Raw genomic sequence first — 25,642 nt, forward strand, 5'->3', positions numbered from 1 at the left:
ATACATCCGTCACGAATTTAAGTCGTCTACAAACGATTCAAATAAACCCTTAGTCTCAGAGTATGATGTTGCTCTAATTTAAAATTTATTTGGGACAGCTTTTTCATTACTTTGTTTTCAAAATGTAACTATATTTATGTTTAACTATTACTTCTTTACAAATTTTTTTCGCTATATTTTTAAAAATTTTATGTTAAGAATCTATTTTTTTTACAACCAGAGTTAGGGCTGTCAAAACCGGGTCACGGGTCGGGTTCGGGTCCAACCCGAAATTGACCTAACACTGTTCAACCCGACCCAAACCCGACCTGTTTTTGCAAACGGGTCGGTTTTCTGAACCTTAACCCGACCCGCTTCTGGTCCGGGTCAACCCGAACCCGACTCGATTCGGGTATATTTTGTTAAATTTTTTTATTTAATTCAATTTATTTAAATCTAAATCAAATTAAGGTAAGATTTACTTCAATTAATTTAAAATAAATCATGATTAATTTAATTTGGGCAATAATGTTTATAATTTTTTGAAATATCATTTACTTATTTCATAAAAATCCATTAAAACCCTCCTAAATTTATTAAAAATCAAACCGGGTTGATTTTGGGTTTTCGGGTCTACCTGAACCCGACCCGGTTCGGGTTCGGGTTGACCCGAACCCAAAATTTTCGGGTTGGGTCAAATATTGACACCCCTAGCCAGAGTTACTAATATGTGATAGTTTTAAGAAAACAACAATTAGATTTTTTAAGAAAGTATATATTTATAATATTCATAACAATTTTTAAAAAAGTTATTTTACTCACAACAATTTTACAATAACCTTTATAAAATGCTACAACAGTTCCAAACAAACTATTAACCTCCCGATTCTATAAAATTGATTAAAAACGATCATTTTGAAATTAAATTAGGATAATTTTAATTAAATTAAGGAATTAAATTTAGATCAATTTTATACATAATTATAGTTATATTAATCATTTTAAATTAATTTTTTATAATTAGGGTCTAAATTAAAGCAATCTGATAATTTTAATTTCAGAGTAAAATTAATTAAAAATGAAAATTCTGTGGATTATTTTGAAATTTTGTCGTACATTATTTGATTAGGAAGTATCATCCACGTTGTAATAAATAAATACAAAATAAAGAAAATGGTTCGGACCTACTCAACCAACATCGCCTGTCACTCGGTTCGCCGCTCCCTATCTCGCTCCACCAACTCCCGAGTCCCCGCCGAATACAGAGCAACAGCGAGCGAGCGAGCGAGCGAGAGAAAGAGAGAGAATCTGGGTATCCATTGGGGGTGAAATTCCAATCTCTGCTTTCTTTCTTCGATTCGGATTCCTCGAAAAGGGCCGGAAGGTTCCCGCTTGATTTGTCCATCGACAGGACACGGTTGCGGCCGGCCCCGGATGGAACTGAGGTCCCCTGTAGGTGATGTGGCCGCTCTAACGAGTTATAGACATGAAGTTTCAATCATGGAGCTCGAGCTCAGAGTATCGTGTGATCTATAATCTATCGCTGCAAGTGGAATGAAATGGCGAGTGCTGGATTTAGCCGGAGCGTGTCCGCTCGCCTCAGCTACCGCAATGTCAGCGTCAGCAGCCCTAGAGTTTCCACTTCCGCTCATCGAAAATGGTTGGTGCCTGGATATTTCTTTAACGCGCTTGTCCTCGTCTTCTTCCTCGTTTCCCTTGTTCTCGTGCTGGGTTGCGTTCTGTACTTGTATTGGTTTCGGTATCTGTCCCGCGGCGGGAACGGGTTGGTCTCAGCGTTCGGTGGTATTGGCGAGGGCTGCAATGTCTTCGAGGGGAACTGGGTGCCGTCCGATTCGTATCCATTGTACAATAGCTCATTGTGTCCTTTTATAGAACGAGGCTTCAATTGCTTGGCCAATGGTAGGATGGACACAAACTATCTCCGGTGGAGGTGGAGACCTCGGCTTTGTGAAGTGCCTAGGTTTGATGCCTTTGAGATCTTGGAGAGGCTCCGTGGGAAGAGGATTGTGTTTGTGGGGGATTCAATGAGCAGGACGCAGTGGGAATCTCTCATTTGTCTGCTGATGACGGGAGTGGAAGATCCCCTTAGTGTGTATGAGATCAATGGGAACAATATCTCGAAAACTATTCAGTTTCTGGGAGTTCAGTTCAGATCTTTTAACTTCACTGTGGAGTTCTTCCGTTCAGTGTTCCTTGTGCAGCAGGGTCTGCCTCCTAGATACGGGCCTAAGAGGGTTAAAATGACTCTGAAGCTTGATAAAATGGATAATATAAATCGAAGATGGGTTGATTCTGACATTCTGATCTTTAATTCTGGACATTGGTGGACTCCAACTAAATTGTTCGATGTGTAAGTTCTGTATTCAGCTGAATCTCCTTTTTTTTTAATCCTCGTTACCTCACTGTTATATGCCGAGAAACATTATAGGAGCTTTGTCTTTCAGTGCTATCTAAGTGGTCATCTGTTTTGCTGGAAAATTACTTTTTTTGTATTGTGTAGGATAATGACCACACTTTTGTATCAGGGATTTATGATTTTTTATGTTAAACTCATTTCCTTTTTGCTTTCTTCTCCCGGAGTGTTCAAATGATCCTTGCTGTAAAATTTGGATACATCTCTCGTTTTGTTGTTTAACTAATTCATCAGCTATATTAGTAGTTTAAATTTTATGCATATGTGCTTGCAATTTTTACATTCATTGTTAAAGTTTGATGACAGCTGCTGTAGTAAGAGAGAGCTAGATGAATTCCTGTATTCAGTTAAGAAGAATAGGAACAGAGGAGAAGAATAACTAGAAGTAGAATGTACTAGAAAACTGATAGGAAATACTTGCAAAAATCAAAAGAATTTTGGCTGAAATTGGAAATTGCAGTAAGATAAAATAGAAACTGAGAGAAACTTGGTGGCAAAACACTAGGGAAACTTGATAATTGATGAAAATGGAAGAAAACAAACAAGATACAATTGATCTTCAATTTGAGAGGAAGAACCGGTTCTCCTAATCTCTAGCCGGTGGCTAGAGCCCAAGCAAACCCTAAGAGAAATACAAATTCAGCCAAAAAAATAACATAACCCTAACCCTAAGATGAAATAACCATTAAAAGCAAACAATACGAAGTAAAAGTTCAAAACAGCCCCTCTATTTCAAGGTTCTCTCTCACCCGCCCCTTTTTCTCTCTTCCTTAATGTGTAGACCCCACCCCAAGGGGGTGGGCTAAGCTTAGGTGGAATCAGGCTTTTGTCTGGTATAGACATAGGTCAGTCCCTCCCGACTAGCTGGACCTGCACCTCCTGGGCCGGTCTAACAAAACTTAATTGTATTTCTTTACAACTTCTTATATATATATATATATATATATGAAATGAGAAGCAGGTGCTGATTTCATCCCATGGGAGGTTTTAATTGAACGGTATAGATACTTCAATTAGTTGTTGATCTACGGTGGTGATGACTTCTGCAATGGAGTGCCGTGCTAGGTTGCAGAGAGATGGATTGGTGGGATAGCAATGTGAGATGGCTGCTCGCATATCAACAGAAATTATCAACATATGACTTATCATTACCCCTCAAATTAAGTGTCTAAAGCTTGGAGAGTTAATTTGTCACGCATAATCTAAAAGCGAGATGGAGCAAAAACCTTAGTTAACATGTTAGTTGGTTGATCTTTGGTGTCAATGTGGTGGACAACAATTTCATAGGAGTTGATATGGTCACATATGAAGTGATACTTATTTCAATATGTTTGGTGCGGATATGGAAGACAAGATTATTTGCTAAAGCCATGGCTGAAATTTTATCACAATGAAGAGGAATAGGTGCAGTGGAGGGGATACTAAAATCAACAAGTAAGCATCGAAGCCACACAATGTCGGATGCCGCAAATGCTAAAGCCCGATATTTAGCTATTCAGCTTCAGTAGATGATTTAGCCACTGTTGGTTGCTTCTTCCAATAAATTAAGTTGGGATCGAGGTAAGAGGAATAGCTGATGATAGATTTGCAGTCTAGTGGATCAGAGGCCTAATTTGAAGTGAGATCCTTCTGAGTGATAGGCAGACTGAGATGGATCATTCTTTTGATATAGCGAAGTAAGAGCTTCATTTGTTGAAAGTGTTTGTTGAGTGGATTGTGCATGAAATGACAAAGATAATTTGTTGTGAAAGCAATGTGGGGTTGAGTAATCGTGAGATATTTCGATGAACCAGTGTTGATAAAGAGCTGGGTTAGAGAAAGGTTGGTCGCCATCAGCCGCAAGTGAAGGTTGTGGGGAAGTTGGGATGGGTATTGGTTTACATTCGGTGACATCAAATTTATGTAGAGTATCTTGGGCATATTTGGATTGTTGAAGAAAGTAGGAATTGGAAGTGGAGGTGATTTGAATACCCAGGAGGAGAGAGACATGACCGAGATCTTTGGAAGAGAAATGATGTTGAAGATCGATAATGTGGGTGGAAATGGCAGAGGGTTGATTACCCGTGATGATGATGTTATAAAGTGATATAATGCCAAAGGGGAGGACTTATCACAACCATTGTCAGATCAAGGTCACTTTAGAAGTGGATTGTTAGAAACTGTATCCAGAAAAAATGTCATCAATAAAAGAGGAAAGGACTCTTGACACTATTGCCACACCAGAAGGAGAGGACCCAATATAACCACGTGTGCATCAAGTAGATTTATTAATATTTTTAATGATTGTAAACCTCAACAAAGCAAGGAATGTGTTTTTCATGTTCAACATGATGGTTTATAACTACGTGGTCAAGACATTTGTGGAAACTAGGAGCAACACGAACATGTTTTTTTTAGTTTGTGGAAAGATTGGGGTTGCCATAATCAATTATCAACATAATTTTCTTCTAAGTTGGATAAGCAATTGTGGTAAATTATGTGGTGTAATATCAATGCAAACTCAAGTTCATTATCCTAGGGGTATTAAGGATGAAGTAGTATGTGATGAAGTACGATTGGATGCCTACTACATGTTATTGAGAAATCCTTATGGGATAGGAATGTTGTCTATTATAGAAAGGGGCAATTGTACTTTTTTACGAAAATAAATGAAAATACATTATTATGAAGGGATATCCACTCAAGAGTTTTTATAACAACCCCTAGTTCTCATCTATAAATATTCCAGCTACTTTATCAATAATCCTAAGAGCATGTCCTAGCAGTCCATGGAAAATTATGAGTGAAGAGGAGGCAGTAGGATGATCAAGCAAAGAAAAATGGCTTATATATGGACATACAATAGCTAAAAAAAGAAGCGGGGTTCTGAGTGGGAATGGGGGTGTGATCTAGGAGGATCTCTATTTTATTTTAGAAGATCTCTGAGACTTTGTATTCCAAATGGTTCTTTTTGACATTAATATAAATTTTGGTTCATCAATTGAGGCCAGTAAAAGCTTTAGATGGAAGAGATCAGGTCAAGCAACCCCAAGTTAAAGCTCATTAAAAATAGATATATGACAATATAATTATTTGAATCTCACGTATATCTAGTAATGTTTAAGATTTCACAATTAAGTATTGAGGCATTTTTTGATCGTGAGGTGAAGCGTAAGCTTCAAGGCGTTTTTGAGGCATGAGCCTCTAAATAAAAAATTGCATAAAATACAAAGAAATGTTAAAAGTGATTTTTTATATAATACTCAAATTATATGTTAAAATGATATATTATCTTTCTATTGAACTTTGAAGTAACACATTGAAACAAAAAATTGCACAAGACGGAAAGTGGCTTGTGATAAATTGCATGAAATATAATTGAAATAAAAATATTACATGAGCAAGAAAATATTAAATATAAAAACTGCATTAAAGTATCATATAATATTAAGTTCAACTCAAAATTCTTTATTTCTCACTTTCCTACTCATCTATTTTTAATTTCTAAAAAAGCTGAAATAGTTGACAACAACTAGAAAATTATCTATACTATCATCATTGAGGGGATCTTTATTTAAATCATCATTATAACAAATTGGTCTATTTGTTGTCTCAACCTATAGAATCCAATGCCTCCCAATATACTTATTCTTCATTTATTTTAGGCATCTTACTCTTTCATAAGTATTTTTCATCAACATAAATATGAGATTAATACTCCAAAATTTTTAGAGGTGGTGTTGTTGTGCGGTTTTCAAGTGATCCTTGACGACCACTATGACAGCGATGGTTGTGGCGAAGGTGACATGCTGGAGGTTGAGGCAGTATATATATATATATATATAGGGTGAGGCGTAAGCCTCACGCCAACGAGTCGAGGCGTATCTCAAGGTGGGCCTCAACTAAGCTGAAGTGCAAGCCTCATAAAAAAAAACTGTGCTGAGGCGGGCATCAATGCGAGCCTCATATTCCGCAATTTTAAACATTGATATCTATGTGATATTTTTTTCTTTCCTAAAGTTGAGGAAGAATTTATTGATTTTTTGAAGGTTATTCCTAAACTTAAGAAATTATTTTCTCTTTTATGTAACTTTGTTTCCTTGAATTGTTGAAAGTTCTATACGTGCTTTGAATTTAAGGTTAGTTGCTTTATTAAAGGGATAAAGATCTATACATATTTACTCCATTATATAAAGATTAATTTTGAGTTTATCTATCCTTATTCTTAATTATATGAATATGGATTTAGAAATCAATTTTATAAGCTAGTTGGATGAAATAAAGTTTGCCAATTTCAATCCTTCAAAATTCTCCCAGCAATCTCTATCAATCTTTTTTTTTTCTCTTTCTTATTTTTGCCTAGCCACTGTAGTTGCAAGCCTTCAGCCCTTCTTTCAGTTGCCAACCTTCAACATTCCTTACTACTACGACCTTAATCCTTTAGTTGCTAGCTTTCCGAAGTATATATGAAGTTTGACTGCAATTGCTATCCATTTTCACCATCATGTTGCTATGAGGGCTAATTACGCACTGTTTTGTGGAAATAAGAGAATTTGTAAAGGTAAAAGAAGGTGACATTCAAAGGGAAAAATGAAAGTTATATAGAAAGTGGGAGCTTTTATTCCAACTCAACACCTAGATTTACATTGGTAAAGTGCGATTTTAAGTTTATGCAATGTTCTTGTATAACCATGACTGTCTGTGTAGGTACCTATTCACAGATGTTTTGCAGGTTACGTTCGTGTCGAACAAAAGGAGGATTCACTCCTCTCTCGGAATAATTTTTTCGAGTGACTCTCCTGGGAACTGGAAAGGTGCTTAACACTAGAGGATGACAGACGAGCTTCAGCCACATCCTCTCCAGCGAGTGCAACCTTAGAAGTTCTTCTCTCAGTAAGATAAATCTTTATTCATCCTGGTCAGGGTCAAGCGTCTACACGAGACACATCGACAATCAAGTAAAAGGGACATATCACCCCCACCAGACATCTCTCACACTTGGGTCGACCTCAAGACCACGTAAAGAAACTAATCATTCTCTCTCACCTCAACAGGGCGACCTCAGACGTGTTCCTCTGCTTTATGCCGGCCCAATCTCTAGTCTGCATTCAGACACTACTCGCCCCCTCTAACCTCAATTGGGCGACCTCTTATTGGCTCCCTACTAATGATGACTCAATCTACGGGTTCATCACTACTCACGTCCCCTCTCGCGAAGATCGTCACTTCACTTAGCACAAACAATTGAGCTACATCAAGGACTAATACGGGGGAGGAACAACACAGACTGGAACAAAAACAAGTCACAAATGAGAGATATTGTGTTATTCTTCCCCTTAGTTTGAGCTTTGCATCATAAAGCCCTCGTTTTTATTACTTTTATACATCTGGCATGGATAATAAAGATTGTCTAATCTACTCTCTCTCTCTCTCCATATAGTATTTTGATTTCATCATCTTCTCCTCCAGTCTCGCAATCCATAGGTGGTAAGAAATACTACTCAACATCATGCACTGGACAAAATAAGATTCAACATCTTCTCAAGCTCCTCTCTCTCTCTCTCTCTCTCTCTCTCTCTCTCTCTCCCTAGTATTCCAACTTCATCATCTTCACCTCTATACTCTCAGTCCATAGGTGGCAATAAGTATAGCCTGATATCATCCATCGAACAAAACATGATTCGACATCCTCCCAGGTGCGTTGAGTGCAAATCCGATGTTGAAGGCATGAAAATCGCTACCTAATAGGAGACTTGAGACCTCAATGAAGATAATGAACCATAATATGCAACTCATCATAGACTTCAAGAAAAGCAAGAGTGCCTTCTAAAATCTATTCAGGATGCTCTTGCAACCGCTCACAACTACCCATGAACCATCAACATGCTTGAAGGACCAGCCGACCTCAGTGCTCATCACGAGCCACCAAAAGAAGCGCATGCTTCGATTATATTGGCCAACCCTATTCGTCCCTAGGCCAGAGACAAGAATTTCAATCTGCCAGCTAGACAGATAAAAAAAACTGAACCAGGGCCAAGCAATACCTTTTCCAGATTAATCATCTAGCAAGAGCACCTCCGAAGTTCAAGGTACCCAATCTTGAGGCTTACTGTAGAAAGGCTAATCCCACGGATCATTTGGCGACATTCGAGTCTATGACTTCTCTCGACATAAATAACAGCCTCCATTATTGTTATACACATATTCAATGCATTTCATTAAATAAAATATAATTTGACTTAATTCATAAAGTAGCCAAAATGTCCTAATAGTAGCCAACAGAAACACTATTGAGCAAAAATTTACTATTTCAAAATATAACAAAATTATTGGAGATTGTGCATAACAATATTCTGAAGCTTTAATTGATCGAAAACAATAAATGTCAAAATAAATGTTTGAATTTATAAAAATCGCTGTTTTTTTCTAAATCACTCGACAAAAAATCTCGAATAAATATTCAAAACGATCAAAACAGTCGTTCCAATAACATATCAAAAGTTACATGGATAAAAGTTACTAGAAGCTGATAAAATTATATTTTTGTAAAACCAATTTATAAATTTGATAAAAAAAATCTCCAAAAAATCAAATTATTGAAAATTGAAATAGACAAAATATAATCTATCTCGAGACAAGCAAATTTTCCAATTGGGCCGATTGACAAAATAGCCCAAAGCCACCCAAAATGGATTTTCCCTCCACTCTTCTCTTTTTCCTCTCTTTTTCTTTTCTTTCTCTGTTACAAGAAATGAAAGAGGAGGCTTTTAAGTGCTTTAGGATTTTTTTAATAAAGTAGTCAAGTGACATAAATGTAATTATGGCAATTGTTCAACTTTTAGTTTAAAATTTTTTATATCTTCAAATCTAGAGATTCAAAAATTATGAAAAATATTCATAAGTTAGCTAAGCATGTTTGGAATGCTATGGTAAAATAAGTTTTTAAAATGGATACCTAACGGTCTCAAATATCTCATTTGTGCCGACATTTATCTCGAGACAATGCCAAAAAAATTAAAGAAAAATTGTTATAATTAGAGCATAAAAATATCTATGTTATGACGAAGATGGTTTGAAATTTGGATTTTTAATGACTAATGAAAGAAATTTTTATCGTTACAGGTCAAATTATATCTTTTAAAATTTTAGAGTTATAACATCGATTACTGGACCCCTTTACAGATTCTCTGGCGAGTGCAAGGAGACTGAAGGAGTAATCGCCCTACTTGTCACCTAGGGTAAAAAGAATCGTCAATACACAGCCATGGCAGACTTTATCATCATAGACGCTCCAACTACTTACAATGCCATATTCGATAGATAACTACTGATTATATTCAGAGTTGTGGTATCTATATATCACATCATTGTCAAGTTTTCGGTCGAAGGGAGAGGATTCACGGTAAGAGGCAACCTAAGCTACTTGCGAGCAGTGGGTTTAACCGACACCTCTGAAGAAATCCTTCAGCTGGACTTAGAGCAAGGTCTAAGCCTCGAGACAATTGAAACCATCAAGGAAGTGCCTGCAACATCAATGAACTGGGTAGATTAGAATCAACATCACCTTTAGCAAAGAACAATACAAGTTGGTATAAACTCTCCGCAGCAATCTCGAAGTGTTCTCATTAATAGCCGCATACATGTCAGACAACAATGAATAAATTATATGCCACCAGCTAAACATACGAAGAGAGTCTCACCCCATCAAACAGAAGATCAAAAATAGCTACATTATTCGTTGAGCCCATCCGAGAAGAAGAAGAAAAGCTACTTGCTGCCAACTTCATCAGGGAAGTCCAATATCCATATTGAATTTTTAACGTGATGATGGTTTGAAGGTCAACAGGCAAGTGGAGAATGTGCGTGTATTTCACCAATCTGAACTCAATATGCTCCAAAGATGGCTACCCGCTTCTAAGGATCGATGCACTAGTCGACTTCGGTGGGTTATCCAATCATGAGTTTACTAGATGCTTTCTCAAGGTATCACTAGATTAAGATGCAACATGTAGACTGTGAGAAAACTGCATTCATCATAGATGAAGGTTTGTATTGCTATAAGGCCATGCATTTCAGATTGAAAGATGCTAAAGCAACTTATCAGAGAATGATGGATAAGGTGTTCAAGGAATGACAATAACGATATATCAAAGTATAAATGTGGATAACCTCCTAATCGAGAGCTAATCTCTCGATCAACATATCAAAGACCTGCAAGTGACGTTTCTTACTCTCCAAAAGTATAACATGAGATTGAATCTACTGAAATGCACCTTCGGGGTAGGCGCATGGAATCACCTTAATGAGGAGTTTGAGGATCTTTTTAAGAAGTTTTAGTATAGTTGGTGTGGCCCTTTATTGAGTTAATGGCCATGCTCGATTTCTTTTATTATCTTTTGTTTCGGCTAGGTCTTCTTGTATTGGGCTATTTTTATAATAATAAAATCATGTAGCGATCGAATTGAAGATTGTCGGTTTCGTAAGATGAAGAAGACTAAGGGGTTCAACGGAGTTTGTCCATTGGTTGGTGTTGTGAGAAGATGAAGACGTTGGTTTGGTCGCTTGGTGTTGAGGAGGTGAAGGGCTGGTGGTTTTCATAATCGTGCGATGGAGACGAAGGGTTCGATCATGAGAAGTTGCGGATCGGGAGTTGAAGGAAATGATTTGATCCTTTATAAATCAAAAGAGGTAGAGGGAGATGGTGAGAGACCGAGAGGGTGAAAGAGAACGGGAACAAGAGAGAGGAAACTTTCGAGCAAAATAATTGATGATAATTAATTTCAAAGTTAATTATTAAAAATAATTTATAGTGTATATATTTATGTGTTTATATGTATGTATGTATATGTGTGTGTCTATATATATATAAAAGCACAAATTTCATTATATGAATTCAATAAATTAATATGAGATCTTCTAATTAGTAAATTAATTTTATTAATTAGATTTATAGGAGTAGAGAATAGGTATATATATGTTACAGAATGAAAGTTGATTTTGTCATGGTAAAGTTAAAATATTATTTATTTTATGAAATAATAATTAGATTATGAATATTGCATTAATTTAGTTATATACACACAGACACATAAAGAGAAAGAGAGAGAGTATAATTTTTTAAATTCAATAATATATGAGATTTAATTATAAAATTAATTAAAATATTATATTTTAAAGAGAATTTAAATACTGAATAAGAGAATTTGTGAGCTATTTTGATGATATGAAGGTCTTTTATGTATGCGTCAAACTATCATTTGGAGCAAGGAGTAAGAGTGAGGTATCAAATTATCTAAATTTGTGGTGAGCACTAATGTTTCTATTTGATGGTAATAATGTTTCTTTCATTAAACCAATTTCATTAAATCAACTATTACTTATTAAATTTAATGTTGATAAGAAATTCATATGTGATTTATAGGTTCTCTTTTAGTGAATGATCATATTAAAAATAGTAATAGTTAGTATGATAATTCATTACATATATTATAAAAAGTTCTTGAATGATATATGAATGAAATGTTTCGATATAATTATATGAGCTTTATCATTGACAATTTATTGATGTTGTAACCTATTATGTTAGATTTGTTGATGTCAATCATATAATATTATGCTATCCCTAATCATGGGGATGGTGTATAATCTTGGAGAGAATAAATATATGCCCTTATAAAGAGCAAAAAAAAAAAAAAATTCTAATGTGGTGGCCTATTCGACTATTTAAGAATATATAGGTAGTACATTAAGCACTAAAAGCGGTTATCATTTACAAATGCTACTTGGCTTTTAATATTCGCTTGACTACAACAACACTCATCATCCTAGGGATTTTAAGGCAAAAGCTTGTGTAGAGGAAGGATGTTAGGGAAAACCATCAAAAATGGTGGAAGTAACCTTGTTACCAACTAAAGCTAAGAGCTAAAGAAACAGTCATATCAACCGGGGAAAGACCTAGAGAAGAAGCGCCTCTACAAAGAAAAGCTAGCCTAGGTGACACACCAAAGGTAGTTTAGCTCTCATATTTTCAATTTTTGCTCAAGCAAATTACTTTCAAAAGGGATAGCCATGATCTTGGTGACTTTGTGATGTAAAACAATTTCAGAATATGTATAGACTAGTCACAAGATCACAAACAAGAGCTTATCGTCAAGCAGGAATATCATTATTAATTAACTCACAATTTTTATTTCTAGATGGACCTGCCCAAGCTATGGACAAAGGTAAGAGGTATTTATAAATCAAGAGAATATTTTTTTGTTTCTTAATTTGTACGGTCAGTTCTTACCTTTAGAAAGCAATATGAAAAAATAATTAAAGAGTGTCTCTTACTTTCCAAATATGCTTGGCCAACCATTTTGTTCTAGTTTACGTTAATTTGAATTTTCTTTGCTTCATTGTAATGCTATAAATAAACATCATATAACCTAAAGGAAGTTGTTTTTGAATGATATTTGAAGGTTTTATCTTTGTTGGTGGCTTCCATTTGTGGAATTTCTTTGGTGAGAAGTTCTTACTATTCTTTATTTTAAAAATCATAATTCTGCTCTATACCTTCCTCTCTTCTCTCTCCATCGGGAGCCCTAGCAACACTATTCATAGCCTCTTTGATGTCCTAACCAAGGTTTAAAATTGCGTAAATAAGCCTCGAGGCGTTTTCTGTCCGTGAGGTGAGGCGTAAGCCTCGAGGAGGTGTGAGGCGTAAGCCTCACGGACGCAAAATTGCGTAAATGAGAATTTAAGAATTTTAGCAGGTAAATAATAACAAGATTCTATCATATAATAAAACATCTAAATAACAAGTGGAATTAGTGGCAATTAAGAAAATAGATGCAATAAAATCATATTCCAAAGTAGAAAACCACAAAATTATAGTCTATCAGATTTCCCAAAGTACAATTCAGAAGGAATATATAAAATCCAATCATATCCCATCACTAAATCGGTCTTCAAGGGAATCTTCTTCTCCAATTGTATCTATGAATGTCATATCTTCATCATCTTCAATGTGACTCACTTTTCTCTTCCATGTTCAATAAGAATGATCATTATCATGTTAATTGCTCACTTGATATAAATATAATGCAAAAGCATATAAGCAGTTGTGGCATACTTTTATTTGGTTATTGTGTTGCAGAGCTAGTGGATGTGTGTGGTGTGGTACTAGTGGATGTGCTCACTTGATCTTCTTTGCCCCTCAAGACATCCACACTTAGATCCTCTAGCTGTAAGTCTGATAATGACAAATCTGTCTCAAGCAAAATTGCGCAATTGCGCACTTGAGGCGTACGCCTCTGCTAAAGGCAAAATTGCGCAAGCCTCAAGGCGTATTGGGTCCAAATTGCGCAGAGGCGCGCCTCTTATTGCGCAATTTTAAACAGAGGTCCTAACTCACTTTAAATAACCCTATCACTCTAAGGACCTCACCCTTTGTCCAATTCAAACTCTAAAACTCTTAACTACTCCCCTCTCACAAGCCTCTTGGATGTTAATGTTCATTTTGGTGGAATTGAACAAACCATTTTTTTTAAATTAATTATTTTAAAATATTTTCTTTCTCTTGATTAAGAAGTATTCATCTCAGTTTTAAGTTTTCTTAGATGCATTTTCCATCCCTATTTTCTTTTGATTATCACCAACGCATTTAATGACCTATGCACTAGATCAATTCACCATTAAATAGTTTATTCTCCTTGAGAAGAGTTCTTGAGGAAGGGATGAGTTGATATAGAACAAGGATACAAGTTTCAATACATCATATCTATAAAAAAGAAAATTTAATTTTTGGGCTTGCTTCTGTAAGCTTTATCAAGCAATAAGAAATATTTATTTGTTCCCTCACAAAGGTTTGGATTGCATTCAAAGAATGATTTTATTTTGTTCATCATGTGACACCAAAGTTTATTAAACACTTATGGAGAAATTCTATGCATGTTCAACCCCTTCATCTCAACTTATGAAAATTTTGGCCCTTTCTCTACACTCCTTAAATTATGGTGCCTCCTTAAATTCAAATTCAAAATGAGCCATGTCAAATTCGGGCAACACTCGGGACACTCCCTCCTTAAAGCAAGGTATAAATTATATAGGAGTCATACCAATAAAACATTATTGGAGGCCATTTAATCCATTGATGCATAGTTTACATTAAGGTGGCTTTATAATAATAAAGCATAATTGGAGGCAATTTTAAATTCCAATTAAACAGTATTCTCCTTGAAGCAATGCTTAAATTAAGGAGAATTAATGAAGCATTATTGAAGGCAATTACAAATTTCAAACTAAACAACACTATTTCTCTTCAAGCAAATGCTTAAATTATAGGAGCTATATCAATGATTAATAAGGATAATTTCAAATTTCAAATTTAAAAAGAATATTGAAGAAATTCATTGAATTATTTTATTCCTATATTGGCTATGTAATGTTTATCAATATGAAGTATCGTTGTAATATAAATAAGCTCGGATTGAATGATATAAAGTGTTTTTGGATTTTGCTTAAAAGGCAGGACTAGATGAATCTCTCCTATGAGAATTTTGATGAGTTATAAATCATAATTTTATTTTATTTTAGTTATGAATAAATAATGCAATTTTTTTTCTTCCATTGTTTGCATGTCTTTTCCATGTTTCATGATGGTGTGTTTCCAGTCTACAACAACCCATTTCCTTCATGTCTAGGCTACCATCTATTATTTTATAATAGCCAAGGTCCACTCCTAGCATGTTTTCATTTACTGCAAACTTTCATTCCTCCTTACTTATAAGACAAGTAGTTCTATCATAGTCATTCTAAAGCGTTTCAACAATCAAACCAGACACATTGCATTGATCCTTGAAACATGCAAGCCCTTAATCATTCAAGTTTGAAGTCGGAGTTCATCAGTAACCATCCTCTAAATCCTTGATCTCTCATCCTCTCAATGCTTGATCTCTGCTTCCAATGATTGTTAGTAGCAGGGGATTCTATTATTCACTTACATGCAGCATAAAATGGATATCTATTGCATGCATTTATTATGCTTGTGTATTCTTATGCTGCATGAACATAAGTGTGCACATTGGATATGCATTTAATCCACATTGCATGAACAACACCAAGGATGCTGTTGTTTCACAACCTAAAAAATGGGCCTGCTGGTATATTTTTTGTTATATCTGATTCTGTTGTAGTATGATTAGCAATTTCTTAAGCTTGAACTTCTGTATTCTATTCTTGTGCATTAAAAAAAAAAGAGAGAGTATATCCTCAGGTTTTTCTATTACCAGATGTTCTAAACGAAAGCCTATTTACTTCATGCAATTAATTTGCACATGTGATATTTTTTTTAACGCAGTTATATCTTTCTAGGTATTCTCTTGATCGCTTATCAATATTCTTATCTATTACGTGTTTCACAATAGGGGCTGCTATTTCCAGGTTGGAGGCTCACTGAAGCTTGGAATGTCCATAAATTCTGCTTTCAGGGTGGCATTGGAGACGTGGGCATCATGGGTTGAATCTACGATCAACACGAACAGGACGCATGTCTTCTTCAGGACATTTGAGCCTTCTCATTGGAGGTATGCCTGTCATGTACAAATAAAATCAGTTCCTTAAACTGATAAAGATGCCTGATATATTGAAGTAAATGCATACAAATGAAGTCTATTCTGAGAATTGAGAGAACATGCCTGATATGTTGAAGTACTTTCATTAATTAATGCATTTACATGATGGGCATGCTTGCACAAAAATTGAAAATGAAGTTCGGCCATGTTTGGTGATTGTTTGGTCTATTAGCCCATTTCATTCCTATATTAATGCACATTCCTGCCTAATATGGCCCCTTTGTCTGAAACTCTGAATTACGACTATTATTTTCTCATCAACAGTAACTGTGTCATGCAAGCCTTTTCTAGGCTTCCATGGTCCAAAAACCTCTTTTATGCTCTAAGCACGCTTCCATCTTGATTTTTGTTTTACCGGTATCTTTAACATGGTTATGATTTTTAATCTAATATTTCACTATAGTCTTTTGAGTGGAGAGAACTTCCTTTAATTTCAATTCTTTGTCTTCAGCCTCAACATGCATAACTCCTTTCAGCTTCTTAGTGACAGCAGTTTGCTTGTTTTCCGAGAATCTCACTCTAACCTTTCTTTGAGGTCCATTTCTACCTCCATTACTTGTAAGCTTTTTGTCAGAATTACTCTGAGCTCTTTTCTTATTACCAATTCCTAAATGATCATTACTAATTGATAACTACAATGAAGCATTTCTTTCTCCTTTGCGAGAACTTAGAGCTGACCTTCTATCAAGCTTTGCTGTACTTAAATCCAAGCTATGTTCAATATTAACTCTAGATTTATTACTATGATGGCAAAATTCAGCTTTTTGCTTTGCAGCCATGGAATCACCATCCCCATTCTGAAAAGATCTATTATTCGCCATGGGTTTGGAAGATCTGTCTACAACATCAACAAATTTTTCAAGATGAAAAATTTCATGTTTTTGTTGTATAAATCCCTGAGGCGAGTTGTCAGAAAGGAACCGCTCAGATAATTTATGATCAGCTTCCTGATTTTCAGCACAAGCATTTTTTTTGTTCTGTATCGAATTGTCAAGTTTCCACTAAAATACAACAACAACAATTTTGTTGTAATCACTTAGCAGAGCACCATTTCCATAAAAAATAATAGAGCCAAATAAGGCTTTAGATTCAAGGAACATTTAACAAGCACTTTCTTAGCTAGCTTATTGGTTGTGTGCAAGATATTCTTTTCAACAACTTTCATAACATCCAATAGACATGAAAGAAGCTGTGCAGAAGTATTTTCAGTTTCTTGCAAAACAAGTGTCATGATAGTCTCCATCAAGGAGAAGATAGTATCATCTTTGACCTTATCGTCTTCAAGAAATGCTGAAATATTTCCAATATCAAATCATCACAATCAAGATCTAACATCAAAACCAGGATCATACCTTTGCAATAGTTTCAAGTATTGAAACTCTCTTCGAAAATGAATGGCTTGACATTTCATGAAAGCTCCAATAATCAACCCAAATATCTCCTTCATTATACCATCATATGGAGCATATGTTGTTATTCTTGTTATTTCACAAAGACAATATGCAATAGAAACCTTCACATCCATGTATGTTTCAAAATTTAAAATTTTCGTGTGAATATAAATCATTCATAATCATCAACCATCAGGTTAAGATCGATCTACGCCAATCCTCACTCTTCTATCTAGAATAAGATTCTATAGACATGTCATGCCAAACATTAAACAACTTATTAGAAACACAAGATAGCTAATAAGAAATGTCACGAAATCTCCCGCTCGTCGAGGATGTCCTCAGCATCGAGAAACATGTACTAGGGTGTATGTGTGACTCGTTCATTTCAGATCATGAGTTTGAAGAAGTGCAAAAATCTTTTCCAGTAGTACCCCAGAAGATCCTTAGCAATCAATGCCTTTATAGCAGGATGAGTAGCAATTAAAATTGAAGCAGATGGAGATTGCTCCATTCTTGACAATAAATTTTTTAGCTTTATCAAGAAGTAGAAGAAGTTGTTATAAATCGGATGGAGGAGACGCCAGCTTATTCCCGATGTCTTTGACCCCATCCTCAAGCATTAAATCATCAGGCAACATTTGCACATATGTGCACGAGAGAGGTCACATGTACGACAATAAGGGCTCCAAGCTCTCGATCCCTTGTAGGTGTGCACAAGACCACCGATCTAAGCATTCGGCTCTTCTCAGGCACACACACAGAAAAAAACTCTTGCACGACTCCTCCTGACACTTGGTTCTGCTTCCGCGTAGGTAAGAACGCACGCACAGAGGTTCGGCCTCCTTTGCACATATGAAGGTTCCTGGTTGCTCCTCTCTGTTCGACTTCCAGGAATAGCGCACGAAGTAGATGACCATGAGGAAAGCTACTCCTCTCTCGATCGCACAAAGGGACGAAGACTAAGCTCGATGCCGCCTTCCCTGGAGGAGGTCTTGTTCGCTATCCAGCTGCACGCAGGAGGAGGTCCTGCACTCGACATCTCTCTCTTTTGCTCGATCGACTCTAGAGGTCACATGAAAGAACGAAGACCTCCCGCTTGATCTTCCACAGTATTGGACGCACGAGAGACTCCCGTCTGTGCTTCTTCTAGACATGAGCACGAAACAGAGGGCACGAGCTAGCGGTTTGGCCCATTCGACTCTCGTTCGATCTCTAATGACAATGAAGGTCGCTTGCTCCTCTCTGCTTCCTTTGATTCTTATATCCCAACGATTTTGGCAATGAAGGCTGGCGGAAGGACCAGTATTCCTCAGAATTTTGGCAATGAAGGCTGGTGGTGAGAATCTGGCTCTTATACCATGTTAAATTTAGAGATTTAGAGGCAAAAACTTAATTTTATTATAAAAAAATATCCTTATTTATAGATCCATACAAGATGTCTTAATAAAGAATCAAATAACTATAAAATCATGCATAATTGCCTGAACATAACATAATCCTTACGCTCCACACACGAATCTCGGCTGACCCAAGCAATTCCACCACCAGCTTGTCCTTCGTGTGTTCCTCCTCACACGAAAGAAAAGGTTCCGTCTCTGTTAATGAACCTTTGTTCGGTTCCTGCTTTTGAGATGTAAACTAGCCGTTAGATCCGATCCTCTGCTTTTGTGAGTTGTGAGGGCAAATGAAGAAACTATGCACATGTGTATATGGATAATAATAATAATAATTACTAATATTATTAATGATTTTTTAAAAAGAAAAAAAATGCTGCAATTTTCAAATTGAGGAGTCGAAGACCAATACCGTGGTTGATATGTCCCCCGAAGCCCTCGACGGTTGATTTGATCCGGCCAAGTAAACCTAAAGGGCAAGTTTCCCCAATCTCCTCTCGCGGTGAGGGGGAACAAAATGTTGCTGAAATATCCGGGAAAACACCAAATTGCAAACAGGTGCTCGAATATCAATATTGAGGTTGATTCGCTCCCCCGAATCCCTCGGTCGTTGAATCCTATCCGGTTAGGCAGACTGTAAAGGGCCAGTGCCCTCCCAACCTCCCTTCGCGGGGAGGGGACGTCGGGAGACTGCCGAAATCGTCTTGTCAAACTGCCAAAATTATCTCAAGAGGTTGTCAAAAATTTCTAAATTTTTGAGAATTTTTATCAACTAATCAATTTAAATAATAAAATAATTAAAAGCCACATCATTAATTTAAAAAATCTTAATCAAATTAAAATCTAACGATTAATAACCAATTTAATAAATTTAAAATATAATTGATTAATTAATAAACCTAATTAATTTAATTAATTAAAAAATAAAAAAAAATTTAAACCTTCTAATAAATTGAATAATTAATTTAAAATCAATATAATTAAATAATTGATTAACCTAAAAATAAAATTTAAAATTCATATAAGCAAAATTCAATTTTTAAAATAAAATTCAATTAATGAAATAATTGATTAATTTAAAATCTAATTTAAACAATTAATTAAAATCAGAACTTTAATTAAAAAGTTTAATTAAACTTTAACTTTAATTAAAATAATTTTTTTTAAATCAAAATCTTTTAATTAATAAACCACTTAATTAAAACCTTAAATTGAAATTTATTAAATTAATTAAATTGATTAAACAACCAAATTTAACTAATAATGTAATTAAATTAAATCAAGTAATTTTAAAATATATTTTTAAATTCTATTAAAATGAGCTGAGGTTGATTTTAATTTAAACTTAAATTTAATTTTAAATTAGTGTTGGTAGATTGAAATATATGATATACCTAGAATGACGGAAGCATGAGATCTTGATCGTGTTTACATCCATCCTCCACAACCAAAATTTAAAACGGTTGCACATCTAAACAAATCGATTCATCTTTAATCGATAGTTGTCTTCTACGCGTTAGGAGTGGTAATTAACTATGAGGCCTTGTGCTCATAGGAAGTGGAACCTCAGAACTAAATAAACCCTGATGTCGATCATCGGGGGAAATCTAGTTAATTAAAATCAAATCTACCTAGGGAAAAATAGGTCCTTAGGCTTGAGAAAGCAGGGTCTGTGCCGTAGCGTCGTCTTTCTTGAGCAAATAGATTTCAAGTTTCTTTCTTCTCTCTTCTTCACTCTGCCTCAACTATTAAAGGCATTCATCAATCTTCAAAAGTTGAATGGTCTGATAGCCCGATTTCATTTAGGGAATCATAGTTGATAATTTAATAATGATGATCAATGCATTGCTAAAGATTAGCTTGAAGGCATCCATGAAGTTTTCACTCGTATGTGCTTCTATTTTGTTTTGTTTCTTTTTAAACTGCCAGGTACCAAATAGATTGTTCTCATCTTAAAACTCTTCAATGTTCATAATTAACCTAAATAAACCATCAAAACAAAGTAGAACTTTTGCAGTAAACCTTCAAGAATGCATTTTTTAGACTTACCCTCTACTTTTTATAAATTTTCATCATTGCCCAATATCAACCTTTTTCTTTCATCGTCCTTCAGACTCTCTCTAATAACTTTCACGAAATTCTTCATGAATAAAGGATTATTTTAAATTAGCCTTGAATTTAAATTCAAATTAATTTAAATCCTTATGCTATTCCTATATTTTTTTGAAAATCCTAAGATAACTATTCAAAATTACAAAATTATTTCCTCTCCTAGTCAGGCGCCTCTTTGCTCTACAATATTATACATGCATATATATGTATATACCCCCCCCCTCCCACCAACAAAAAACCCAAAACCACACAACTATAGATTATAAGTTAAATAATATTACCTATTATATATATATAGTATATATACGTATATATATATTATATATATATATATATATATCTATGTGTGTGGGGGGGGGTATATACATATATATGCATATATATACTTTCATATTTGAGAGGTATTCTTTTTGTCTCTCTTCTTCGAAATGTGCTCTCAATAGGATGAATTTCAGTAATATGGCACTATAATAGAAGACTTTTTAGGTTTTTGTCTGGTAACAGTGAACTCTTTGGAGTGGGGTTCTTTGCACCTTAGTAGTGTTGTTGGGGAAGCATGAGTTTATTTGATTTGTCATTATATTTCTATTTTGTTCATTTTTTGTATTTATTTTTATCACATGCCAAGAATTCTTGATTATTTAGTCTTTATTTTATAGGATTTTTTTATTATAAATAGAGGTCTAATTGTCATGTTATTGCTCGACTATGAGATTATGATTATTGAATTATAAATAATGCTTTGCATTGCTTATTCATCTTCTTAGGATAATTGCTAGCTTTATCTTCCTTGTAGACTTCATACTTAGGCTGCTGCTTCTCTCATCTTCTTTGCTCCTCTTTAGCTATTCAAGGTTCCGCAAATCTTCCACTATGTCACTCTGCATCAAATTGCTTCTGGAAAAAGTTTTTGAAAGCTGTGGATAACCAAGTGAAGCCTATGGTGGCATGCCATGTCCAGAACCACATGTTTTTGTATTTTAAATTCACTTGAAACATGGGATTAAAAATGGATCAGTGAAATGAAAAAAAGATGGGGAGTAAAGGAGGGAAGGAGATACACTTGTGGCTAGTCGTTGCAAAGTCAGCATTACATCTCCCACATTCCTACATGGGAAAGATTTTGCTGTCACTAGTTTGTGGTCGCTCAAAATTCACGTTGCCCTTCTTATTCAATTTCAAGTAGGAAACCAAAAAGTTTTCATGTCAATCCTTTGGATTTGGAATTGTGATATAATGTTAGGAATATTATATGCATGTAGCTAACGACGACCTGGAGACAGAGAGTGGGAAAAAGTGTAGCTCAGGTAATGGTTGTAGATTAAAATACTAGACTGGGTAAAGAGAATATACGTTTCTCAATCTGAGTCTGAAATGGAGTACAAGAGAAGACTGTCCTTCCTATCATATATGAATAGTTGCTGCAACTTTTGCAGTTGCTGTATGTTATTCCTACGTGCTGAGGGAGGGAGGGAAGGTTTGGGCTTGAGGGCTACTTGATGAATTGGAAGGTGAAAATGCTGAAGGAACTGTATGCGTTAACAACGTTAAAGGCCTGTTCATGCATTTTGTAGTTGAGTCTGTAGTTATTTCTAAAGTAGGGAATCTCGAAAGCTTGGACTAATGGGATGTAATCATTTGTTATATGGCCGAGTTAGAGTATGGTGTATGATGTATTTGTGCCTAGGATGCAACGCTGATGCAAACTTAGAAATAACTAATTAACATCAGAAGTGCCTTAAATGTGAATAAGAACGAAAAAATTCTGGGAAAATAAAAAGAGGGCTAACTAAACGTGATCAGGCAAATCTACTGTCTAACAAGAATTCTATTAAAACTTAAGCAAATGCAGAGCAATGTACGAAGGTAATGCCAAGATGTTACCGAGGGTTTGATCACAAAAAAAACGCCATTGTTGTGAATCTTGCTCAGAAAAGGTTAAATAGCATATTTCCCTTGGCTACTCATCACTGGTGTGCCAGAGTTGTAGAAAGGCTGACTCAATTACGTAGAAATCTTATTGGAAGATGGCTTAGCACAGTAGAATGACTCATCTTAAATATTTGCATTTTTGACAACGGTAGATTTGAGCTCCTCAAGGAGTAGCCAGCGTGATAAGATGATTAGATTCATTAAAGGCTGTCTAAATCCCATCATAAGTAGAAAAACGTTTCATTCATTTTAAAGACATTTAAAGTTAAGTGTTTAGTGCTAGTTAAAATGAATGATGAAGTGTATTGTCATTTAGTTAAACTTAAAGATGCTTTACAGTTAGTTTTGGCTATGAGTGAGTTAAAAGGGATTCTATTTCCAAGGGTAATGTTGCTGTTGCGCTATTATGTTGTGACCCTTTTGCTTAGATCACGATAAATGGCGGATTCTACTTGTATTTTATAAAAGTTTGGGCTATTTTTCGGCACTTATGTTTCCTCTGCTTGCTTTAGTTCATTTGACTTGGCTTATATTGGGTTGTTATCGTACCTGCAAGATAATTCGGAAAGTTCTTTACTTTTTTCTTATCCCTAATGTGCAAATAGCCTGGGTGTACGGTTGACCATGCACTTACTCTGGATTTTGCAGTGGTTCAGGCCAAAAAACTTGTGAAGTGACAAACCAACCTACATTAGAGGCTAAAGGGAATATCAGGAGCGAATTCACAGACATCATAGCTGACGTGATAGCAAAAATAACTGTTCCAGTGACTGTCCTCAATGTTACTATGATGGGAGCATATCGAAGTGACGCCCATATAGGCCCATGGAGTCATCCTTCATCCATTCTTGATTGCAGCCATTGGTGCCTTCCTGGAGTGCCGGATGCTTGGAATGAACTTGTATTTGCATCGCTGTTCAGGAATGGTGAGTTCCTGTTTAGTTTTTTGGTTGTAAACTAGGTTGCTGTGCACTTATTTTAACACCTATCGTGAGATTAGCATGCTTGAAATTGTTACCACATTTATCATGCGTTAAATAACTATATTTGACATATGTGGGAGTTATTTTTATATTATATCTCATTATTGATCATATTACCTTTTATTGTATTTTTCTTTATTATTATGTTTTCTTCTTTGTGCTTGCATCAAAATCAATTAAACCAAGATGTATTCTTTTTATGTTTTCAATAGAAAAAACCATGTATGCGTTTCCTCATGCAGCTTCTGTTGATAGTGGCTTACTATTTTCTTGGCAGAAATATGGGTTTTGAGTAATATACTGTGGCGATAACACCTACCATTTGCTTGTTGTACCAGCTTCTTCAATCTCTCCTATCTCTCCTATTTCCATCATAATAGCGCCTCGCCTAGTTTCCACCTTCTTGCAAGCCTAGAAGCTGTTGCCCCTTGCCGTGTCTCTGGAATATCACATCAATATCTTACCACTCTCCTCTATTGCTTTTCAGGAAGTCACCACCACATCTCACACAGTTTCTTCAATCCCTCCTTCCTCATATCTTGGTCGTTCATTATTGAACAATCATCGACCATCTCCTTCATCCATGCTACAAGTTGCAAGGATTCCCTCTTTTTGGCGAACATCTTCGTCGTTCACAATCTAATGAATCTCTCATTTCTATCAACAAATCTTGTATTTTCATCACCGGTTCTCGTGTTACCATACACAGAATTGTGTCCTCCGCAAGATCATATTGTGAGTTCCTCCTACTTTAGCATCCCGCACGTGGTTGTTGCCTTTAGCACCATCATTGCCTCCATCGTCGCCTCTTCAACACCATTATATAGGTATGTTTGTTAAGTAAAAATATATAGTCTGTTTGTTTTCAATAGCAATAACTGTGCATGCATTACCACATGCACCTTATGTTGAAAGCGGCTTACATTTTTGTGGGGCAAAAAAAAGGGTTTTTGAGTTGGATATTATGTTGATAATCTTTGAATTTGTCATTTTTGGTTAAATTTTTTTGCTTTATGAAAACAAATGATAACATAACGATCAAGATCTTTAGCTTGCAAAAAAATTCTGTAATTGAGTTTTTGAAGAAAATGACTTCAAAATGCTTATTTTTGTGCTCATGTTACCTCTTACCTTTGTCATATGCAGGCTGGCGATAACCCCAAAGATGAGCCATAAACATGAAGATCAATTTTGCACTTAACCCCACCTTGTTATATTATTTTGGGGTTTCCTCCAGCTAAAATGCTAAAGCAGTAGCAGTTTTTGTCCAAAATGAAACAAGCTCGTCATGGAAAATGCTAAAAAATTACCCTTTTTGTTTGAGGCTCTCGGTCACTTCTTTCCTGATGAAGCCTTGCATTTTTCTCTTGTATGATTTTTTTTTTTAATATTTGTTTAGCTCTTATTTCCTTCATCAGAAAAAAAAAAAAAAGGAAAGGCAGAGAACCTGAGAGGTGATTGACACATGCGAAGTGCAAATTTCTTTAGTTGAAACATTCTTTTTCTGTGCCCATAAGGGATCTGGAGCTTGGAAAAAAAAAAAAAATACTGCAGGATAAAGCTGGTTCAGATGAATCTTAAAATTGCATTTATTTTTTGTTATTTTTAAGTTTTGTTCATTACCATAAGCTTATTCTTTAATTATTGTTCAGTTTTTCTTAAATTTATCTCTGCATGATGTGTATTTAAGAAACTGTCATTCACAGTTGTTATTACTTATTAGTATCCCACCTGCTGTATGTACTCACACTTTATTCTTATCATGTAGTGACAAATCATGAAAGTCTAGGGATTTATTTTCAAAATAATGTTTCAAGAATGT

General features: G+C 35.4%; 1 protein-coding gene across 1 annotated transcript; it reads left to right on the forward strand.

Moving 5' to 3' along the window:
• Positions 1-1,164: 1,164 nt before the first annotated feature.
• Positions 1,165-25,439, forward strand: LOC110094267 (protein trichome berefringence-like 7). Its single transcript, XM_020819461.2, has 4 exons — positions 1,165-2,350; positions 15,799-15,957; positions 23,486-23,763; positions 24,967-25,439. Exons 1-4 carry the CDS (start codon positions 1,539-1,541, stop codon positions 24,975-24,977), a joined length of 1,260 nt encoding a protein of 419 aa, XP_020675120.1. The 5' UTR covers positions 1,165-1,538; the 3' UTR covers positions 24,978-25,439.
• Positions 25,440-25,642: the final 203 nt, after the last annotated feature.

Source organism: Dendrobium catenatum, unplaced genomic scaffold (genome assembly GCF_001605985.2).
Source record: "Dendrobium catenatum unplaced genomic scaffold, ASM160598v2 fragScaff_scaffold_207, whole genome shotgun sequence".
NCBI lineage: Eukaryota > Viridiplantae > Streptophyta > Magnoliopsida > Asparagales > Orchidaceae > Dendrobium > Dendrobium catenatum.

What these genes read in the sequence shown, in the direction of transcription:
- LOC110094267 (XM_020819461.2), top strand. Translation starts at nt 1,539, where the DNA reads ATGGCGAGTGCTGGATTTAGCCGGAGCGTGTCCGCTCGCCTCAGCTAC. An exon ending in CCAACTAAATTGTTCGATGT is followed by an intron (nt 2,351 to 15,798) that starts GTAAGTTCTGTA and finishes GTTTCACAATAG; the next exon opens with GGGCTGCTATTTCCAGGTTG. An exon ending in TTTGAGCCTTCTCATTGGAG is followed by an intron (nt 15,958 to 23,485) that starts GTATGCCTGTCA and finishes TGGATTTTGCAG; the next exon opens with TGGTTCAGGCCAAAAAACTT.